This window comes from Oryzias latipes, chromosome 3 (assembly GCF_002234675.1).
Source record: "Oryzias latipes chromosome 3, ASM223467v1".
NCBI lineage: Eukaryota > Metazoa > Chordata > Actinopteri > Beloniformes > Adrianichthyidae > Oryzias > Oryzias latipes.
The window spans coordinates 10272002-10292586 of record NC_019861.2 but is presented as its reverse complement, the minus strand read 5'-3'; the positions used below and the strand labels follow the sequence as shown (position 1 = coordinate 10292586).

The 20585-nt window shown below is 39.4% G+C and overlaps 1 protein-coding gene across 2 annotated transcripts in view; it reads left to right on the top strand.

Moving 5' to 3' along the window:
- Positions 1-20585, top strand: part of tspan4 (tetraspanin 4) — a 287641-nt gene that overhangs the window by 194163 nt on the left and 72893 nt on the right. For both annotated transcript variants that reach the window (XM_011487843.3, XM_004066855.4), the window contains one exon: positions 13888-13962. In XM_011487843.3, the coding sequence (XP_011486145.1) occupies positions 13888-13962 (75 nt within the window). The remainder of the gene's footprint in view (positions 1-13887; positions 13963-20585) is intronic.

Genomic DNA, 20585 nt, shown 5'->3' with positions numbered 1-20585 from the left:
CAGAAATGCACATTTCAAGCTACATTTTCTTCATACATCATGAGAAAAATGCCAAAGGAACATGTTAAAAAAATTATAAACAATTTTCACCGGAGTGCATGGGTCTTTAAAGATCTTAGATGTTGTGGGTGACATGGTGGGTTTTCGACAACACCTCATAATTTATTACTCGTGTCTTGTTCATTCATCTAATCCCAGTTTGTTCCTTTCGGGGTCACGGGGCTGCTGGAGCCTATCCTGGCCACAAGTGGGTGAAGGCAGGGGACATCCTGGACAGGTCGTCAGTCTGTCGTGGGGCCCAGGGACACCTAGGGACAATTTAGAGTAACCAATTTACCTATGATGCATATTTTTGGATGGCGGGAGGTAGCTGGAGTCCCCGGAGAAAACCCACAATGCACGGGGAGAACATGCAAACTCCACACAGAAAGGTCCCCCATTGGTATTCTGTTTCAGGTCCCCCAGCAAGGGCTTTAACCAGGGGCCTTCTTGCTGTGAGGCAAGAGCGCTTGTCTTATTGCCCCATATCTTGTTGAGCTCAGTTAAAAAGTATTGGGTTATACATATAACAATTTCACTGACTTTAAATTTCAGAGGAAAATCCTCCTGTAAATGTATCTAAATTAAGTTCTGAACATTCAGTGAAGTGTTCTAAACTACAGGGATCTATGTTGGTCCACTGTTAGGAACGGATTCGCAGGTTCAAGTCACAAAACCAGTAGGAATCCAATTTGGGATAATATAGAACCCCAGTATAGTGACCCTGCTGTGGTCAACCCCAAGCCCTCAATAGAGGTATAGGGAGCCTCCAGGTATTAATGTGACCGTGTGTGAATCTAAACAAACCATCCTCGAGAAAGATTGGAACCTCTCTGATTTAATTAAAAAAGAGGATGTAAAAACTTTCCTCAGACAAATTTAAAAATGCTAAAGAAATCTGATGAGACAAGTAATATTTCCTAATCATTTAGTACATTTATGTATACTATTTTATCTTTCTGTCCCCCACACCACTAGAAACGATTAAGAGAAAACATTGATGTAATATGTATAATGTTTTATGCAATCACAAAACTACAATAAATTAACCATAAATAAAGAAACTTTAATGCTTTTGTAAACCATATTTGTATAGCTAATCAAATGTTTGCAAAAATCCCTTTCACATAACAAAAAAACAAAAAGGTTTATTGTCTGAAATGATTTTTTGCTTTTTATTTTCGCAGCTCAACTCTTGTGGACGAACTTTGCTGCAGCCGTGTAGTAGCATCTTTTATATATGTTAGCTAAGATGTTATACATGTACTGTCATGCTAGGTTTTTCTTTTTTAAAAAGGGAAGAGCTTAGCGCCAAAGATAAAGCTTTTTACACGTGAAAGCCTAAATATGTGACGAGTGAGCCTACATGTGTGTCAAAGTACATGCATTACTGAAGAGAGCTTTTTAGCAATGAGAGCCTACAGGAAATCTGACAGTGCTCCTGTTACAAGTTGTTGTAGAATAAAAATAGCAGACAAACCTGCTGCAGTCTGTTTGGAAGAAATGGACTGTTATGCAAAGTTTATTGGTTTGATCATAGATCAAGAAGATTTTTCTTTTCTTTTTTAAAGCAAAGTAGTCGGAGTTATGTAATATCTAGAATATTATACTAGTTGTCAACATTTTATACCATATTTTTCGGACTATAAGTCGCAGCAGCTAAACAATGCATAAGGAAGAAGACAAAATGTTGCACTTTTGGGAAAAATTCATCTTGAAAGGTAAATCATGATAACAGAATAGATAACAATAATACACTGAATATCTGCACGCTTCATTACAGTAGCACGCTGATGCTTATGTAGCTTCAAAATATGGACAATTATTCAGATAACCTTAAAGAGGAGCATGCTAGCAAGTCAACTAAACTTTTAAACACGCGTTTAAATTCGATGCAAGCGCACATATACGTGTGTTTTGGGTTTCTATGTTAAAAACTCTTGCGTTCATGCGTCATTGTACACATTTTTACGACCGTTATAATACCTTAAGTACAAAACGCACGGCCACTAAACACACGTTGCAAGTTCAAGCGGGTCGACTCAGGGACTCGGTTTTGGTAGTGAGGTTTGGACGGCGTCTCTTTTCATTCTAACTGTCTTAAAATTAATCATGGAAGAGAAATTAATACTTGTGGTTTGTTTCCCAGCTGGAATTCTGTGACACCATATCTTTTATTTGTTGGAACATAGCTGGGAAAGAAAAAGCCTGGAGCAGAATTCACCAGATTTGTAATGCTTTGACATTTCCCACCAAGCCTCTTCCAAATGTGAGCACATGCACTAGTACCGGGTAGCCAGAGTCCAGTGTAAACACCATATGCTAAAAGCGTGATCAAGAGCCCGCATTCAGCGCGTTCTTTGAACGTGCGACACACGCCCAGAGTGAACGTAATGTAAGACTGAGCGGCGCTCCTTCTTCTTCGTTGCTGTTGGTAATCAACATGATACACACTCCTACAGTGCCCTCTAGTGGTTGTTGCTGTTTATTTTGAGGAAAAAACCCCACAGATTTGTCGTGATCACGGTCAAACTCTGCTAAAAAACTTGATTTATGCTCCGAAAAATACAGGAAATAATATCAAATGATAAACAATGATTGGTAACGTAACACTTATTGTAAGTTCTAATCTGGAATAATTTGTTTTTTCCTCAGCCCCTATCTATCAAACCCTTATTCACTCATCAGCTAGTTAGTAACCCAGACAAAAAACTCAGTATTGGGTTGTCAGAGCCTAAAAAACCTTCTCCGTTGGCTGAACCTCAGGTAAAAAAGCACATTTACCTGTTCTGGTATCATTTATAGAAATAGTTGTACCTTTATTGTGTTTTCTCTTGATGCTCTATATGAAATCCACCTGGTTCAGCTTCTGACAATTTTGCACATTAAGTTAGAGTCTTTTTTTTTTTCCAATCACGTTTTAGCTAGGTTGTGTTTTCAGGTACAGAAACGTTGCCTTCAGAATGAACCGAGCAAGCAGTTGGGAGCTGCAACCAGCTGAGGCCAATGCTGGCAACTACCAGCCTGTTAGCCACATGGCGTCATGCTAACCATGATAAGCACGCCTCCTGTCATTGTTGTTTAGCATGACAATGGTCTATTGGTAAAAAACAAAACAAAAATGACACATGATGACAAAGCATGTAAACATGGCATCAAAATAAAGTAGATTTTTCTTTTTAGAGGTTCAATCTATGATCTAAAATAGTGTGCACATTTGCTGTAGCAATTTGATATTCAATACAATTTTTGTGTAGTGTAAATTTGATCATAAAAATGTTATGATACATTAAGGCAGGGGTCGGGAACCTTTTTGGCCAAGAGAGCCATAAACGCCACATATTTTGAAATGTAATTTCGAAAGAGCCATACAATAATGTAGCGTCCCTTTCCCACACTGCGGCACGGAGACTTAACCTCTTTTAAGGTTCTTTATTCTGGTTACTGCAGACCGCAACAAACGCCGTACAATTAATTCAGCAGCTCCTGAATCTCTCCCGCCGAGGCGAGAGCGCTTCTCCCAACTTTATATTCGCTCCTGCCGCGTCAGCCCTCCCATTTCCCTTATTCGGCCCATAGCTGAACCCCATTGGTCCAAACTACCTAACAACAGGCTGAGCGACAGAACTGAGAGCCAATCAGATCTCTGCTTGATGCGTTTAATGAACTCCAGAACTTTTAACGCGGCCCGACAGCCAAGTTAAACTCAGTCCGCAACAATATGTTTAAAACTAAATATACAAATGAATGTGTGCATTTGATGTAATTTCAACATTTTTAAAGTACAATAAGTCTGTGGATTCTTTTTAATAACATTGTTATGCTGTTGCTAATAAATGATGAGTATTTCTCGTAGTAGTTTTGCTGATGGTCTAGTCTGGTTGATACGTGGTGAGTTTCTGCTTCACGCAGGCGTTGAGACTTTAAACGTGATCGTTGGTCTGAATGTTCTGTAGATGTGAGAAAGACTGATCACATGCAGATACGGAGCCAAACACACACTCAGACGCTGCAGTGAGTGACGGGCAGCGGGTTTTACGTTTTTACAATCCCTGTGTGGTTCACCTTACTGGCCGTGCCCCCCCCCCCCCCCCCCCCCCCCCCCCCCCTGGTTTCTTCCTCTAACATCCCGTCCCCGCAACTGCGCGCTCTTTCTCAGAGACGGGAGTGCGCAGTTTTAGGCACGTCAATTCACAGGTTTCAGGCTGGTACAAACTCTGTGAAATAATAGATAATAGTAACTGATAGTGCTGGCGTAGATTTTGTTCTCCAAGCACCGCTACTACTGCGCGCCTCTGGCATCGCATCGCGCCAGACAAGGACTGGTCTAATGAAAAAAAAAAAAAGTATGATTAGAGATTTGTCTGCGAGCCACATGTGACCATCAAAAGAGCCATATATGGCTCGCGAGCCATAGGTTCCCGACCCCTGCATTAAGGGCTCCTTTCACTGCTTGGTCCATTTAGTTCAAACGAGGATTCTTTTGCGCCTCCAGAAGAGTATAGTTTAAAATCATTTTGCATAGGATCTAAATAGTCAGTTTATTGATCACAAAATGCAATTATCAAATGCTCTCTTCTATGGAGTTAATTCAGTCTCAATAATCAGAAATGCACACAATCTGTTTTACAAATGCACACGCTCCGATTCACAAATGTCATTTTATGCAAACGTGAAAAATAAATTCGGAAATACACACCCTGTGTTTCACAAACACACAGATTGTGTTTCACACATGCACACTAAATGTTTTACAAATGCACAATAAGTGTTTCTCACAAATGTGCACACTGTTTTTCACAAAAACATTTTAGAAATTCACAATAAATGTATCAGAAATGCACAGTAAGTGCTTCACAAACATGATTTTTAGGTACACATGTGATGTGAACTCACAGATCATTCGAATTGCAGAATGTGCATTCAAAATCCCGTTCTCGTTTGTGAATCTCCCCGTGTGTGTGAGAGATTTTTCTACGGTGAATATTGAGACTCATCTGACGGAGCGGGTCGACTAATCTCACCATTGGCTAGTGAATCTGTCAATCAAACTCATCGGCAAAGCAGGCGGGTTCGCTTTTAGCCAATCGAATGGCCCCGTACACTCCTGACTTTCAAAGTGACGAGGGAGGGAGCTGTTCAGCACAGCAGTTGGGAGGACGCGGGCGGCAAACATGGCGGAGAGGTCTTCTGAACGGGATCAGTCTCAGCCCGTAAGTAATGCATTTGATCATTCCCTCGTCGTACGTCCTGTAATGTTATTGAATACTAAGTTGAAGCGTTCTCCTTTGCCAAGTGACATGTGTGAATGCTTTATGAACACTGCAGCCGAGTCGTTTGCAGAGTACCCCCACCGCTAATTAGCTTAGCTTTGCTTTGCTTAGCCTTTGCAAGTTGTGTCTGTGTGAGTGTGAGTGAAGTTCAAGCCGGGTGTCGGTTCAAGCTAGCGTCTATAGCCAATGATCTGTAGGTTCTTAACATGATTCATAAGGAACTAAGGGGAAAACATGCCGGATTTACAGCAGCAAAGAAAGTTTAATAAAAAGTATTGATTTGGAGACGGCGATTTGTTTAAACACTGATGCTATGCTATGCTAACTAGCTAGTTGTTCCCTGTGCTGCCTTTATGTAAACGCGATCCGGGTTAAAGTTAGACACAGCATTTTCACAACCCAGACTTTAAGACGGGGTGGACTGTGCAACAAAGTTAATTCATATGACATTCATGAAAACGGCATTTTTTAATTATTATAACAGACATGAATCCACTGTTGAATGAAAGAAGCCTCATTAAGTTTCTAACGTTAGAACCCGTATTCATTGTGATGACCAGCCCTGTGAGATTGTGTCAGAGTGACAGCCACTAAAATCCCCGTATCTTTACTTCCAATGACGTAATGACAAGAATCCCAAACATTGTGTTTTTAGGCTGTTTTGTAGTCGATAAGTAGTCACAGAAAGGGTGGATGGGAGAAATCAGCTGTCAACAGTGATTAGAGTAGAAGTTACTGTAAATATTACACACAGGCTTCCTGTGATCAGTGTCTTGTCTCTGATTTTTTTTTAAAGGTGTTCTTTACTACAAGCTCAAGTTATCATAGCAAGAGTGTTTTAAAAAAATTCCCCTTTCATATATTTGAAAATTATGTAATTTAAGATCAGACAGCTAAATGATCTAATCCATGTTTGTTGTGTTTTTATTTATTCTCTAGGAATTACTGAATGTGACAGCGTGACAATCTTTTGTTCCTCGTGCCATCAGGCAATACAACTCTGGCAGGGCATCTTACAAGTAATTTCTTTTAATTTTACCCACTGATTTTCCAATTATTTATCTTTTTTTATCAATCTTTTTATTTTGTGATATTTCTATTTGTAATGCATGTGTGTTTATGTGTTTTTTTAAGATGGCCATTTTTAAAAAATTTCCTCAGGGATTATTAAATACCCTTCTATTCTATTCTATTTCACATTTTATCATCCTATTGTATTACTGTTTTACCTGTCAATTGGGAATTTAGCATTTTTGCCCCTGTAAATATCTGACAGTTGAAAGTATTTGTACTTGTATTCCATGTATCCTGTACCTGAGAAGATAGCAGACAACAACTGTGCAGACACCCACTTGGCCTTCTTCAGTGACGCTGTGAACGTTTATGGCTTTCCTCTGAGGTATTCATGTCATTCATAAAGAAATCTTTTATTCACATATCAGGCAGTATAAGTACTTGGTTATTTGTACAAAAATAAAATAACTTTTTTTAGACTCCTCTGAAAACAAAGGCAACTCTAAAACTTTCCCCTCATGAATAACATTTTACCCCCCCCCTCAGTCTCTCGCCTCAATTTTTCCCCCAGTGATACATGTAACCCACTCCTGCAAATTTTTTAACCTAGAAATTCTACTTATTGGCAACATGCATAAGAACATTACATTTTAAACTGATGTGTACCGTATTGGCGATGCATTTGTAATTATGTGTTTGAGACATGATTTTCATGTTATTGTCAGGGTGAGAGGAGATCACGGAGGAGAAAATGTGGGCATAGCCGAGTTAATGCTCACAGTACGTACAACTGACACAAACGGCTTCACTGTGGGAAAAGTGTACACACAATCAACGGTGAGTTGAACCTAGTTTTAGAAGCTTTAATATATACACAGGGCTCCAGACTGCGTCCATTTGGTCGCATTTTGCGACCAAAATTTGAGAGTGTGCGACTGAATTTTACACCCAGTCGCACATCTGCTACCAGTAAATTTGCCTCCTCCACCCTCCGTATTTTTTATACATTAAACATGAAAGGAGCACGTCAATGATCGATGAAATGAGAGATGAAATCATCAATGAGACGCGAGCACGCACGCAGGCAGACACACACACTCGCGCGAATACTCATGAGACTGGAGCACACGCGAGCGCACACTCGCGTTTCATTGAGTGATGCCTGAGGCGGCCAATGCGTCTGAGAAGAATAGGGAAAGTCACTGCAAGTGGCTAAAATATGTGGAGGGGCGGGGCCTAGAGATAATCGAGCGCGCGTAAACATCCGTGGGAAGGAAACGGAGACAAATATCATCACAACCTGATATGTGCGTCTGAGCTATGAGCAAGCGAACTATTGATTCGTTCTTCCGACCTGCAGCTAGTGTACCAGTGACAGAGTGTACAGCAGGGGTCTCAAACTCGCATGAAATCGAAACTGCAGCGAGACTGAAAGAGACCAGGAATTAGGAGTTGTCCTTAACATTCAATTTCGTTTCAATATGCCTCTCCCCCTAAGTATGATCTGTGATATTACATCTTTTATAATTATTTTAATGTTTTGTAATGGATGTAGCCTTTTTTTAATCAGTTGGTATTTTAAATTATTTTAATTGATCAGTGAACTACAAAAAACCCATCAGGACGCATGTCCCATAATGCATTGTTTTGTAGTCTGTAGGGCAGCTTTTAGTCAGTTCAATACTAAATTTCCAGCTGCGTTCGCTCTGATTGGTGTCTTGCTCTCACCCCTTTCTCGTGATATTTTTGTTTTGATTGACAGGTGATGTTGGAGCAAAAACAAAAATATATGTCACACACCAGGGGCCTGTTTCAGAAAGGAGGTTAAGTGTAAACTCTGAGTGCGTTAACCCTGGAATCAGGGAAACCCTGGGTTTTCCGTTTCAGAATGGGAGGTTTGTTAAACCAGAGAAAGCAGAGTAAGTCAAACCCGTTTCTGAAAGAGAGGTAACTTATACTCGGAGTCAGTATCCATGGTTACTTGTGCTGTGAACCTAACCTGGTCGGGAGCAGGTTTTATCCTCTAAACTCAAGGTTTCTGCCGGTCCCCTCCCCTTTTTAAAGACGAAGCGGTATTTTTTGCTTTAACCTTCATTGCCCAAATTTCCGTCACACAGAGCCAAGTGACAAGAATGGCTTGTCCTTTTTTGGAGGACCCAATAGACGAGGAGGCTGCATTAATTCGTAGAGAATTACATTTACGTCGTGCGAGGATTTTGAGAAGACTCAATTTTTTGTCATTTCCCCATACGTTTTTGTTTGAGCGTTACCGTTTTTCGTTGCAGTCAATTACATATACAATGAAAACAACATTAGGTATTGCTATGTAGATGTTTCATATGTCAAATATTGTCAACAAAGCCTACATCCATCACATGCTCAAATTTGACCTAATGTTTTTATACTTCATTTTTAGCTGCTGCCATGTTCTTTTAATTCCTGCAGGATTGCATCTACATGAAAATGAAATCAGGGACATTGAATTAGATTAATGTAACAATTCCTTTTTGGAAACACAATTTGCTAGTAGTACTGCTTACTTTCTTAATCCCATATAGACCTATACCACTTGATCAATACAAGGGTAGTGTTGCAGTGTGTGTGTGCTGAGCGGGGTGCGATTGCAGGTGCAGATGGGGGGGGGGTGAGCACGGAGCGAAGGTGTGTGCGTGGTATATATTGTGTGTTCGGAGGACGGAGCACTTAGTTAAATAAAGAGAAGGTGTCATTCCCAGAATAACTGTTTTGGAGTCATTCTTAATCCGCTCTGGAGGTTGAGGGTTTCGAACGGGAAGTGAACCCCGAAGGAGAATTCCCTTCGGCCCTGAAAGAAATCTCCCCTGCGCTTCTGACCACGGTCGGAAAGACGAGAGAAAAGAAAGGAGAAGTCTTCGCGCAGCGAAAGGTTCAACAGTAGACAAAAGTTCACTTTTAAAAACACAATTGCATGTATTAATATTAAACTGACCGTTTGCAAGAGGGGAAGGTTAACAAAAAAGTCCTCTAAACATTACCGACGTTAAATGCATTTTCCCCCCCAGATTGGTTCTGTACACTATGCAGCATTTCATGCATTTACACCAGGAATAACACTTCAAAAGTACACCTAAATATCACCATTTTTTATTTCACACCTTACGCTATTTAAAAAGTTATTACAGCCAATATTTTATAACAATGATTTAAATGCAAACTTACGCATTAACTTGAGCAGCTACGTTTTCCCACGCTAACTGTCTCTGTTTTGCAGATGCAGCGGTGTTGCTTTTCTTCTGGAATATGCGCTCATATTCACTGTAACTCTGCAGCAGCACGTCAAGTTCAGCTGGCGAAAAATACGCAGACCTCTTTTTTTCACGGTTGCCATGGTGACTCGTGATATCTGCGCTCCATTGATAATGGCTTCTTATAGTCGCGGTGCGCACGCTAAACTCTGAATCAGTCCACTCAGAGTTGATTGACCTAACTCCGATCAGCTTCTCTGAAACAGAAAACTCAGAGTTGTTAATCTCTCGATTGACCAACTCAGAGTTCAAGTTCAACCTCAGAGTTGGTTGAACCTCCTTTCTGAAACAGGCCCCAGGTGATCTGTGCAGTGTTGCGTCCATCTGGGTGATCTCAAACACGCTTATTGTGCATCTTGGCTGAACCTATTTGGTGTCACCAACATGAATTTCCATCCTCTAATATTTACATACATTTAAGTATTGTTTGAAACTGTGAAATTACGAAAGGTTACTACGGTAATCACTTGTTACTAAAAACTTTTTTTATTCTAAATGTATGGTATTTTTTTTACTATTTTTACTTAGTTGTACTGTCGTGACAGCGATGCTGCTGTCAGTTTACCTTCATGTTGCATCTTCAAAAGTGCAGAATAAAATATGACACTGAATTAGAAACAGCACATTGTAATTTCTGCATCTATTATTAAAGTATTTATTTGTAATACAGTGGAAATTAGTAGATTTGGTTAGAATGTTGATTTACGGTATGCGCCCCTAAATTTTCTGGTTGTGCCCCTAAAATTTTCAGTTAGGGGCCACTATGCTCCCAGTGAAAAAAGTTAGTCTGGAGCCCTGATACATAAAAGTGAATGATGTATTAAAAATAAATCTGACAATATAATATTTCTTTTTGCTTTTTTCCAAATATAGGATTGAGCTCCTCTGGTGTGATGTCTTCGTGAGTGTTACTGGTTTATATTACAACATCCTGCACTCTCCTGAGGACCAAGACTTTCTCAATATCAGTCACATCACATATTCTGCTGCCATTACATTTTTCTACCACGCATTCAGGCCAGTTTGGATGTCTTTAGTGACGCGTGGGACAGCCATCCAATCAGGACGGAGCAAAGCATGACACCAAATCAGCTGTGGCAGTTGGGCTTGACCCAGAACCCTGTTTCTGATCCCCGGGTAAATGCTTTATTTAATCTCACTGTACTGGACAACTGATTTGTGTGCAGTTTGACTAAAGTGGAAAGTATCAAGAAGAGTATCATGAAATCATAATGACTACAGTGAATATTCATCGAAAATGAATGAAAAGGATTATTGTTGTGTGGTGCAAACAATTTCCCTAAATTGTTTGTTTGTAGGAAGAATAGCACATCTGCAAGTTCAAAATGCATCACAATGCATGGCATTATGAGCCATCAGCTGTACTAATCTCACTACTTTGTTAAAAGTCACTTATTTGCAAATTCTAAACAGTTATGGAGATATGAGGTCTGCCTGCCAGCAACAATATAAGTTATTATTAGTCGGTCACTGTTCCTACATAATCTAAAACACAAAAAAAACAGTGCTGTTCATAAACAGTATCTTTTTTTTTTGTCAGGGTATGCTGGTTCCAGAGATTGAATGGGAGGAGAGTGGATCCATGACTGAACCTCATCCTGGGATCAATGTCCTGGTATGGGACAGTCCTCTTTTGGGTCCACAAATGTTGGAACTGCAAGACGACATCAATCCATTGTGGAATTCAGACCGTTTGGGAGTGGACCTACATCTTTACTGTCCAGTGTGTTTAGAACTTAATTTAGGTGACATAATTACATACAGAAGAAGAGAGACTGAGCGGGGCAAGACAGAGTTCAAATCAATACTGCTGTATTGTTCAAGGGACTTCATTGTATGTAAGGAAGTTCTGAAAATTAGTTCCAGTTTAAATAAAATTCAAATCAGTAGAGATCCCACATTTGCTTAAATTTTGATGTTTTAATCTGTCCATGTTTTCACTGAATTTTACTCTGCAATAAAGGGTGAATGTTTGCACTTTGTTGTTCTATGACCATCTTTTGTTGTGTAGTATTTAACCAGCTATAAAACCCAGAGAGATGAGGATCTTTTTTGCAAGGGTGACCTGGCCAAGAGGTGTATATGTATATGGTTACAATATAAAATCAATGACATTTGAGTTATTAAAAAAATAAAATTAAGGTCAAGCAAAGTGACCTCGGGCTGAGCAGGGGAGGTGTGTTGGGTATCTGTGATTGACAGTGAGATGAACTTGAGGTAATGTAGTCCCACTGCGTGGTACGGAGCAAAGTGATGCCAGTTTCTCCACAAAACCTGTGGAAGTTGAAGATTTTTCTCCTCCACCTTCATATGATCAAAACCGTGTCTGAGTGTTGAAATGACGCTAGCATGAAAGCTAAGAGAATAACGTACAAACAATCCCGAGTGAAACGTTCATTTTAAATCTCATGACCAGTACAGAGTTCGATGGATTCAATGTCAACTGCATTCAACCAATGTTGCCTTGCTTCCAGGTCCACTGAAAAGTTGCACAAGCCAGTAATTTTTGACAACCGAAGGCAATAAACCGACAAGCCATGCTAAGGCTAACACGCTAACGACCGACTGGTACAGAATCAAATATGGGCGGGGCTTTTGCCACCCGCAGAAAGCGTAGAGAAAGTGTAAGGGGCCATACGATTGGCTAAAAGCGAACCTGCCTGCTTTCCCGATGAGTTTGATTGACAGATTCACTAGCCAATGGTGAGATTAGTCGACCCGCTCCGTCAGATGAATCTCAATATTCACCGTAGAAAAATCTCTCACACACACGGGGAGATTCACAAATGAGAACGGGATTTTGAATGCACAGTCTGCAGTTCGAATGATCTGTAAGTTCACATCACATGTGTACCTAAAAATCATGTTTGTGAAGCACCTACTGTGTATTTCTGATACATTTATTGTGAATTTCTAAAATGTTTTTTGTGAAACACAGTGTGCACATTTGTGAGAAACACTTATTGTGCATTTGTAAAACATTTAGTGTGCATTTGTGAAACACAATCTGTGTGTTTGTGAAACACAGGGTGTGTATTTCCGAATTTATTTTTCACGTTTGCATAAAATGACATTTGTGAATCGGAGCGTGTGCATTTGTAAAACAGGTTGTGTGCATTTCTGATTATTGAGACTGAATTAACTCCATACTCTTCATAGGTCCCACGCCAATCATCTTTTGATCTTTTTTAAAAGCGTTCCCAGCGGTCTCTTCTTTATGAAAAGACCAATGGGGCAGTAGATTATTAACATTCACTTCTGAGATGTGGGCGGGACTGTCGGAGCTAAGTAAGCTTACTCTCACTTCCCGTCATCCATTTATTTGCACGCTCCCCCATTAGCTTACATCCCCTCACGTGCCCAACCTATACATTGCTGGTGCCACAATAATAAGGAGCAATATTGGAGCTATCCAGACGTACAGTTCAGACCCAGATTCCAGCTCAGACGAGGAAAACAAAGACGTGCATGGATCTATTTGTCTGTAAGTGGATGCATTAGAATGGAGCGGAGCAGGGAGCTTGTGGCTTGCAGTTGTAGCTTCTACATCACAGCTACAACCTTTTTCAAACTCAATTTTTTTCATCTGCTCCTGATTCACAATAATTTGAATAAAGATATACTAGGAAATGTAATTTTGTGCACAATTTGTGATCCATCTTCAGAAAAATACCACAAGAACAAAAAACACCCAATGTTTTCATCGCAGTGTTTCTTTCAGAAATCTGTTGCAAAGCAGAATACAAGTTGCCTGACTTGTTTTAGAATATCTCTCCATCTGTATTAACAACACAATCTATTGGATTCAGAGCTAATTTGATCAAACTTAAGAAAGCAGGAGCTTCATTTGAAAATATTTTTCCTCTCTTTGGTTCAGTCTCCTCTCTCTTTGTGAAAGCTGGAGCTTCGTCTTCACACGATAACTGATGGATGAGCTCATAACTGTTTTAAGCACTCAAATGGGCCCACAGGAAGAAGATGTATTACCCAACAAGCTACTCACCTTCGGCACTGGAGAAGATACGGGTGGAGAGGATGAGGGGGAAAGTGGGAACTGATGAAGAATAAAATGTTGCCACCTTAATAAACGGAGACAACCGTCTTCCTTCCTGGATCTCTCTCTCTCTCTATGCTCTTCTGACCTTTAGTTTTTTTTTTCTTATGCCAAAGCAATTGATAGCCCACTGACAGATCATGGTTATCCGCTTGCAATGTTTCCCCACTGTACTAATAATTGTTATCCTCTTTCCCCGCAGTTTTTCATCCTCCTCTTGCTCATTTTCTTCCTGGAAATTCTGTGCATCATGCTTTTCTTCATCTACCAAGATGAGGTAAGAAGCCTTGATTTATGTTGCGATCCCTACCTGCACACCAGAGACAAATTGCAGTAGAAGAGCCTTTCCAGTTGATGCCCTTCATAGGGCATGGTGATTGATAATGTTGCAGATTGAATGTGGCACGCTAAATGATGAGTTTCAGTTACAAAGATTTGTTGAAGACCATCTGAGCAGCACTGAGTCTGTCAGCTGAGACAAAGCCTTTAATGAAAGGACTTGAGAAATGTTTTACGCATAATTTGGGTGTGAGGAAACTCTGCTCTTAAAAGGGATTTCTGCTGGGTGAATATTTATTAATCCCAATTTATGGCACAACTACTGCATAAAAACACATTACAAAAAAATAAAGAAATAAATACTGCATGCGTGCCTTATTCACAATTGGCTGATATTAATTCGTGACGAAACACAACTATCGCATTTACCGCACAGAAGCCTTAATATTAAAAAAAATACTTATAATCTGGAGTGTTTGAAATATTTATTCATTCTGGTTGTGTTTACTGTTATCAAAGTGATTTTCAGAGGTGCACAACACTATCAAAGTGTTTGGGCAGTATTATTGTGAAAATGCTAACGCAGCGAGCGTGTTGCAATGCCTGACTGTGTTGACATGATGAGATTTGTTTTAGTGGTATCAGTCTGTTTTTCTACGTGTTACAGAACATTCATTGCCTTGGGGATGTGACACACATTCAAGAACACACTAAAAGTGCTTTCTTGGATGTGCATCGAGCTTGTGGTGTTCACACTGTACAGGAAGGGTGGGGCTTCTACTGTGGTCTTTGTGTAAAATGTCAGAATGGGGCAAATCTCGGGAATCTTGTTCCGAGCTTTCCCTTTTACAGCTCTACATTGGCAGTTATGAATTTCTCCTCCATGATCAATTTTTACACATTTTGCAATTTAAAAAGGGTGGCATCCATAAATCAGAGTCAGTGATTGGTAAAAGCGCGTCCTGGTTTAACTTGCAACGTGCACTCAGTGTGTAAAGCCCCATTTTGGCTGAAGAAACCTTCATAGCCATGCATGAAAGTCAGAGTTATAGGACCTATATCATGCAAAATGTTCATTCCTCACAACAACAACAAAAACAAAGTTGTATCGTAATCCATTCATGCATTTCTAGGTATTCCTCTAAAAACCTGTTCTTTGAGCACCAGCCCTTCCCAATCCATGAAAATGAGTGGCTTCTAACATTGTGACGTCACAAAGTGAGGAACCGCCCCTTCCAGGAAGAGTCTTCGCTCCCAGCCCCCCACTTTCTCTGCGGAGCTAGCGCTGATCAGCTAAAGCGATTTCCTCTAATATGCACTACATTCACATCCTATTTGTAAAATTCGGATGTTGTTTGTCTTCATGGAAGAAACGCAGACACGCTACCGAGGTCGACTGTAGGTTGACGTCAAATGGGCGGACAAGGAGAGAAAGGCAGAGCCTCAGAGATCGAGTCTGGGTTGGAAACTAAACTGCGAAAATAGCTCACATTTCATAAAGAATTTTTTCTTTAATGCAGGGTTTTTCAAACTTTTTTGAGCCAAGGCACACTTTATCCTTGACAAAAGTCCAGCTTTCAAAATTTCAAAGAGGAGAAACTCTATAGTCTGTATTGATGTACAGTCACTCCGCAATGTTTTTTCTAAAAGTTGTAATAAAAGTTAAGTTAGTTTTCAGTAATAATTTTCAACTAAATTATTTGACATTTTACCCTGATAGTTGTTTTACCCTTCAGTTTATTAACATGGAATTGTTACGAACGGGGAATGAGGGAAGCACCCAAGCGCAGAGAGGAGGAGGAGGCTGAAGGTTTCAGGAAACAGGCGCTTTAATAACAAGAGTCCAAAACAAAACTGAACCACTGCATCAGGCAGGCAAACTCGAAACTCGAAATCTTAAGCACACTGGAAACAGGGGACCTAAAACAGGACTTAAATAGATACCAGACGAGACACCAGTGGAAACAATGAGGCCAGATGGGGACCAAAAGTAAAACTCGAAACAACAACATAACAGGAAGACTTTCAAAATAAAACAGGAAACAAACTCAAAACATGACAGAACAAAAAGAGAACCAAAACACAAAGGCAAAGGAACTGAAACCGAAACAGCAATTTTATGGAACCTCACAAAGAAACCAAATATATTCTTTCTAAATTGTGATTTATTTTTTTTAACATTTTTTTTCAATGTTGGTGCAAAGGCAACTGTAATTTTTAAACAATTATATGACCACAATATGTTTGATACATTTTACACAAAAAAATGAAAATTACATTTATGTTTTCTGTAGCTACACAAAAAGTGAGCATGTTGAAGTTTTATTCGTTTTTTCTCTTGTCCTAATCAAAGATGAAGTCTTTGAAAACTTTAACACAAATGTTTTATTTCTTTTTAGATGATTAAATTGTTTCAATGTAGTTTAATTGTGTCTGTTGGCCCCTTCACCTTTATCCTGTTTCATAAATGCTATTATTACTTCTTCCTAAATTTAACATAATCTTCATCAGTCTATCTTTGCTTATTCTTTGGTTTAGTAAAAACCTTTCAGTGCTGCAAATGTGGTCAAATATGAAAGGTGAAGGAAAAAAACGTCTCATTAATCAAAGTGTCTCCCATTGTGGTAAATGGATGCTGTTGGGCCTTTTACAAGTATTATTTTTCTGTGGGTGACCTATTAAATAATTCATCAACACAAATATTTTGGGTGTCAAACGTGATATTAGTATCATTTATAAAGTATATTGAAGTTTCTGTTCTCATATGGGGAAGTCTGTTTTGGTCTCCACACAATTTTTCTCCTTTTGTTCCCATTTTTTGTGTTTGGATTTGCTCCATATTTTAGTCACAGCTGACTGGGGACACATAACATGTTTTGCCACACTCCGTAATGAATATCCCTCTTGAGGGGTTTTTATAAGTGACTGCTCTTTTGTTGGTCGCATGTTTCCTCTAGAAGCTGCTGTTGCTGCAGCACATTCTTAAAATCTGCAGAAATGAGCATTTAACAGAGCATTTACAAACATTTTTCAGCTTACTTTAGAAAAACAAACCAAGTAGAAACCATTTTTCACCATTATTAACCTTATTCTCACTGAGAACACAATGAAATGGGATTTGTTTTGCAGTTAATTTATAAAAACTATGGATATAAAGCTGACAGAAATTGATGATGTGTGTTTTAACGATGCTGCGATTAATGGAAGAAACAATAGGAGCTTTAACAACAGCCTTTTGAAGCCATTAAGCTCAGCTGACGTCTGTGCAGCTGTGCAACCATATGACACATCCACCAACAGAAAAAGATGATGCTACAAGGCTTCATGGTTGGAGAGATTTTACAGATATAAAAAATATCTTTATCTGAGAAACTGGCACAAATCTTTAGATGTGTGAAATGATCAAGCGTTTACCCAGTTTTGGTTGTTACGAACTGCTAATAATTGCTAATTAGACATCAGCCTTTAGAAAAACATGATTCTCAGTAAAAAAAAAATCCACCAGATTTTTCATTTTAATATTAAAGAGTATTGCGGCCAATTGGGAAAAAAAGGGTGTTCGTAGTTCGAAGGATGGATTTGATCCCCGCAACCCCAGTCAACTGTTGTCGTGTCCTTGGGCAAGACACCTCACCCTTCTTGCCTCCAGCATTGGTCCACTGGTGTGTGAATGTGTATGAATGTCCGCGGTGATGGTCAGAGGGGCCGCAGTCGTGACCTGGCAGCCACGCCTCTGTCAGTCTGCCCCAGGGCAGCTGTGGCTACATCAGTAACTTATCATCACCAAGTATGAATGAGGAGTAAATGAATAACGGACCACACCACACCACCAGTTCTTCCTACTGATCTGATTCACAGAGGAAAACGTTGGGGAAGTATTAAATGTCGACCAGTGGAAATTCTTTAATTTCGTTCTTGAGTAAATGTTGGGCACAAAGCAGCGACTTCAGTGGGTGACCTGGACGCTCACGTTGTGGGTGTGGTCATTGTTGTGGCTCGCAGTTGGATTTTTGAAATATGAATTCTGATAAATTTTTTGTTTTTAGAGATAAATTTGTCAATCTTTCAATATTTTCTATTTTTTGGGGATATTTTTTTTGTTTTGTTTATGATATGATTCCTTTTAATTTTAAGACCATTTAAAAATATTTTTCAATATAAACATTTGGTTTAATAAAATTATTTGGAACGATTTTTGAGATTTTCTTTTTTGAGATCTGTATTTTTTTAACTTTCTATATAATTTTTTCTGTTCTTGTGTCCTGTTTCACCTTTATTTTTATCCTAAATATAATTATTTGTATGGCTGAAAGCAATAGAAACCTAAATCTGTTGCATAGGTTCATTATGATTAGTGTTTGCTTTTTTCATGTGAGAGTTTTATTGATTTGATGCCAACAAAGCTTTTCATATCACTGTAAGTATCATTGAATAACTTCTGCGTGTGAAAACAGAAAAAGAGCTGCTTTGCTAAAACACTCTCTTGAGATCTGGTAAAATAACAGTTAGCTCTCGTTGTTTGCATTTGGAAGTGTCACCCACTTAGTTCTGAACTTCCATCTCTGCTGGACCTTCATCCAATCAGCTCAGCTCTTAATGAATGCCATCTTTTAACAACACCTGACTTTTTCCTCTTAGTGTCATTGTGTCTTGATATTCCTTGTGACCCATTTATCAGGCTCTAAATAATTCTACTTCTACCCAGGAGATGATTAGGGCCCAGACAGACCATCAAATTAGAGATGGTGCGGGTGTTCCGATGTACTGAGCTGGAGCTGAGACTCCCATCAGGAGACGGTGCAGCTCAGAACAGAGGTCGTTCAGAAAAAAGGTCCATCCTGAAAAGGTAACAGTTGATCAAAAGATCTTCATCAGATGGTTTCCTGAACCACGACTCCCATGATTAAAGTGTGGCTGTTTTAAAGGCTCTTGTTAAGGGGTTGAAATTAATAACGCAGTAATAGGAGATGGATGTTCAAATCCAGAGAAAACACAATTAAACCTCGGGTCAATCTATGCCTTTTTGACTCTTTAGTTTGGACAGAAGGAAGCAGTGACACTTGTAATTTAAGTTACTTTGTGCTGTTGGTACATACAAATAATTGTTGGGACATGAAGAGCCACAAAAGTGCCCAAGTCTGGGTTTCCCTGTGCCGGTCCCTAGCCCGGCTAGAATACAGGGTTGTGTCAGGAAGGGCATCGATGTGGCCGCTCCTGTCAAGAACCCAAAAACCCGCTGAACCTGCACGGGCCAACTACCGTACGGGTGCGTGCATTGACTGAAAATGAGAACTGGACTAAGTGAATCCTCCCTACTCGCGTTCCAAATTGGAAGTACTATTCCCAAATCGCTGAAATCCCATGGACTCCTATTGAGAAATAAACTTTCTTGTAGAGCAAGTTATTCAAATTATAAACTGGCCAATCAGATGCCTCTATAAAAGTAGGGGGTGTCATATTGAACGCTTAAAACGTTTGACAGATTCTACCGAGTCCTCTTTCAGTTGGTAGGGATGTGGACTTCTAACACTCTTGATTGAGGAGAGTGGTATCCATAGAAATGTTCACTTAGATCAATCACTGCTTAAGGCCATCTCACACAGCCACCATGTACATTTTATGCACAGATGAAAATTTGTCAAAAATTAATATACATGAAAAAAGTGAGAAAAGTTGTGGTCCTTATGTGAAATTTGTACAGAAGTATTACGAATGAACCATGTCAAAACTATTGAAGATGTTTGAATAAACCACGCTAAGATATTTGAATCAATGTAAAACATGAACGTGCGTAAGTATTGCGATATTTATATGCATTTTATTAGTGATTTGTGTGTCAATTATGTAATTTTAACATGGTATGTGCGTCGTATACGTGATATAAGAGTTATTCATAGGTGGTACATGCGTAAAAAGTCTGTTAGACATACGTGGAACGGTCGTGGAAAGCCACAAATTAGCATGTGCATCTCATAAAAATCACACAATTGTGCAAGATTTATGTAATAATTTGCATGAAATATGTCATTCTCAACCCCCCCCAAAGGCCTAAAAACGGTATACACGTAAAGACCGGTCGTCCAAAACCCTTGTTGCATTACGTTTATCACACATGTATCACAAAAGACCAGACTTTTATACAAAATGTGCAAAATGTACGTAGTGGCTGGGTGACACGGCCTTTAGTGAGGATGTCTGGTTTCAACATGTCGATGTCTGCATTGAGAATAAATGGTGACTGAATTGACTTCAGTTGGTTGGAATTTGAAAAAGCCGTTTTCTATGGGTGATGTCACAGTCACTCGGCCAAGTTATGCATTCAATGGATAAATGTGACTAAGACTTTCATTCAATTCAGTTTTATTTATATATCCCAACTTTACATACAGTTGTACCAACAGGCTTCGCTAATTGTACAAAACATAAAAATAGTCAGAAAATACAATAGCTGATTGCTAAACTAAGCTAAACAGACTAAGCAAAACTGGGCATCCCTGCCTTAGACCATCCTTCTCAGTAAGGAAAAACTCCTAAAAAAACAGATTCCAGGAATAAAAAAAAGAAGAAACCTCAGGGGTGTCCACATGAAGGAGGGATCCTCTCCCAAGACAGACAGGCAAT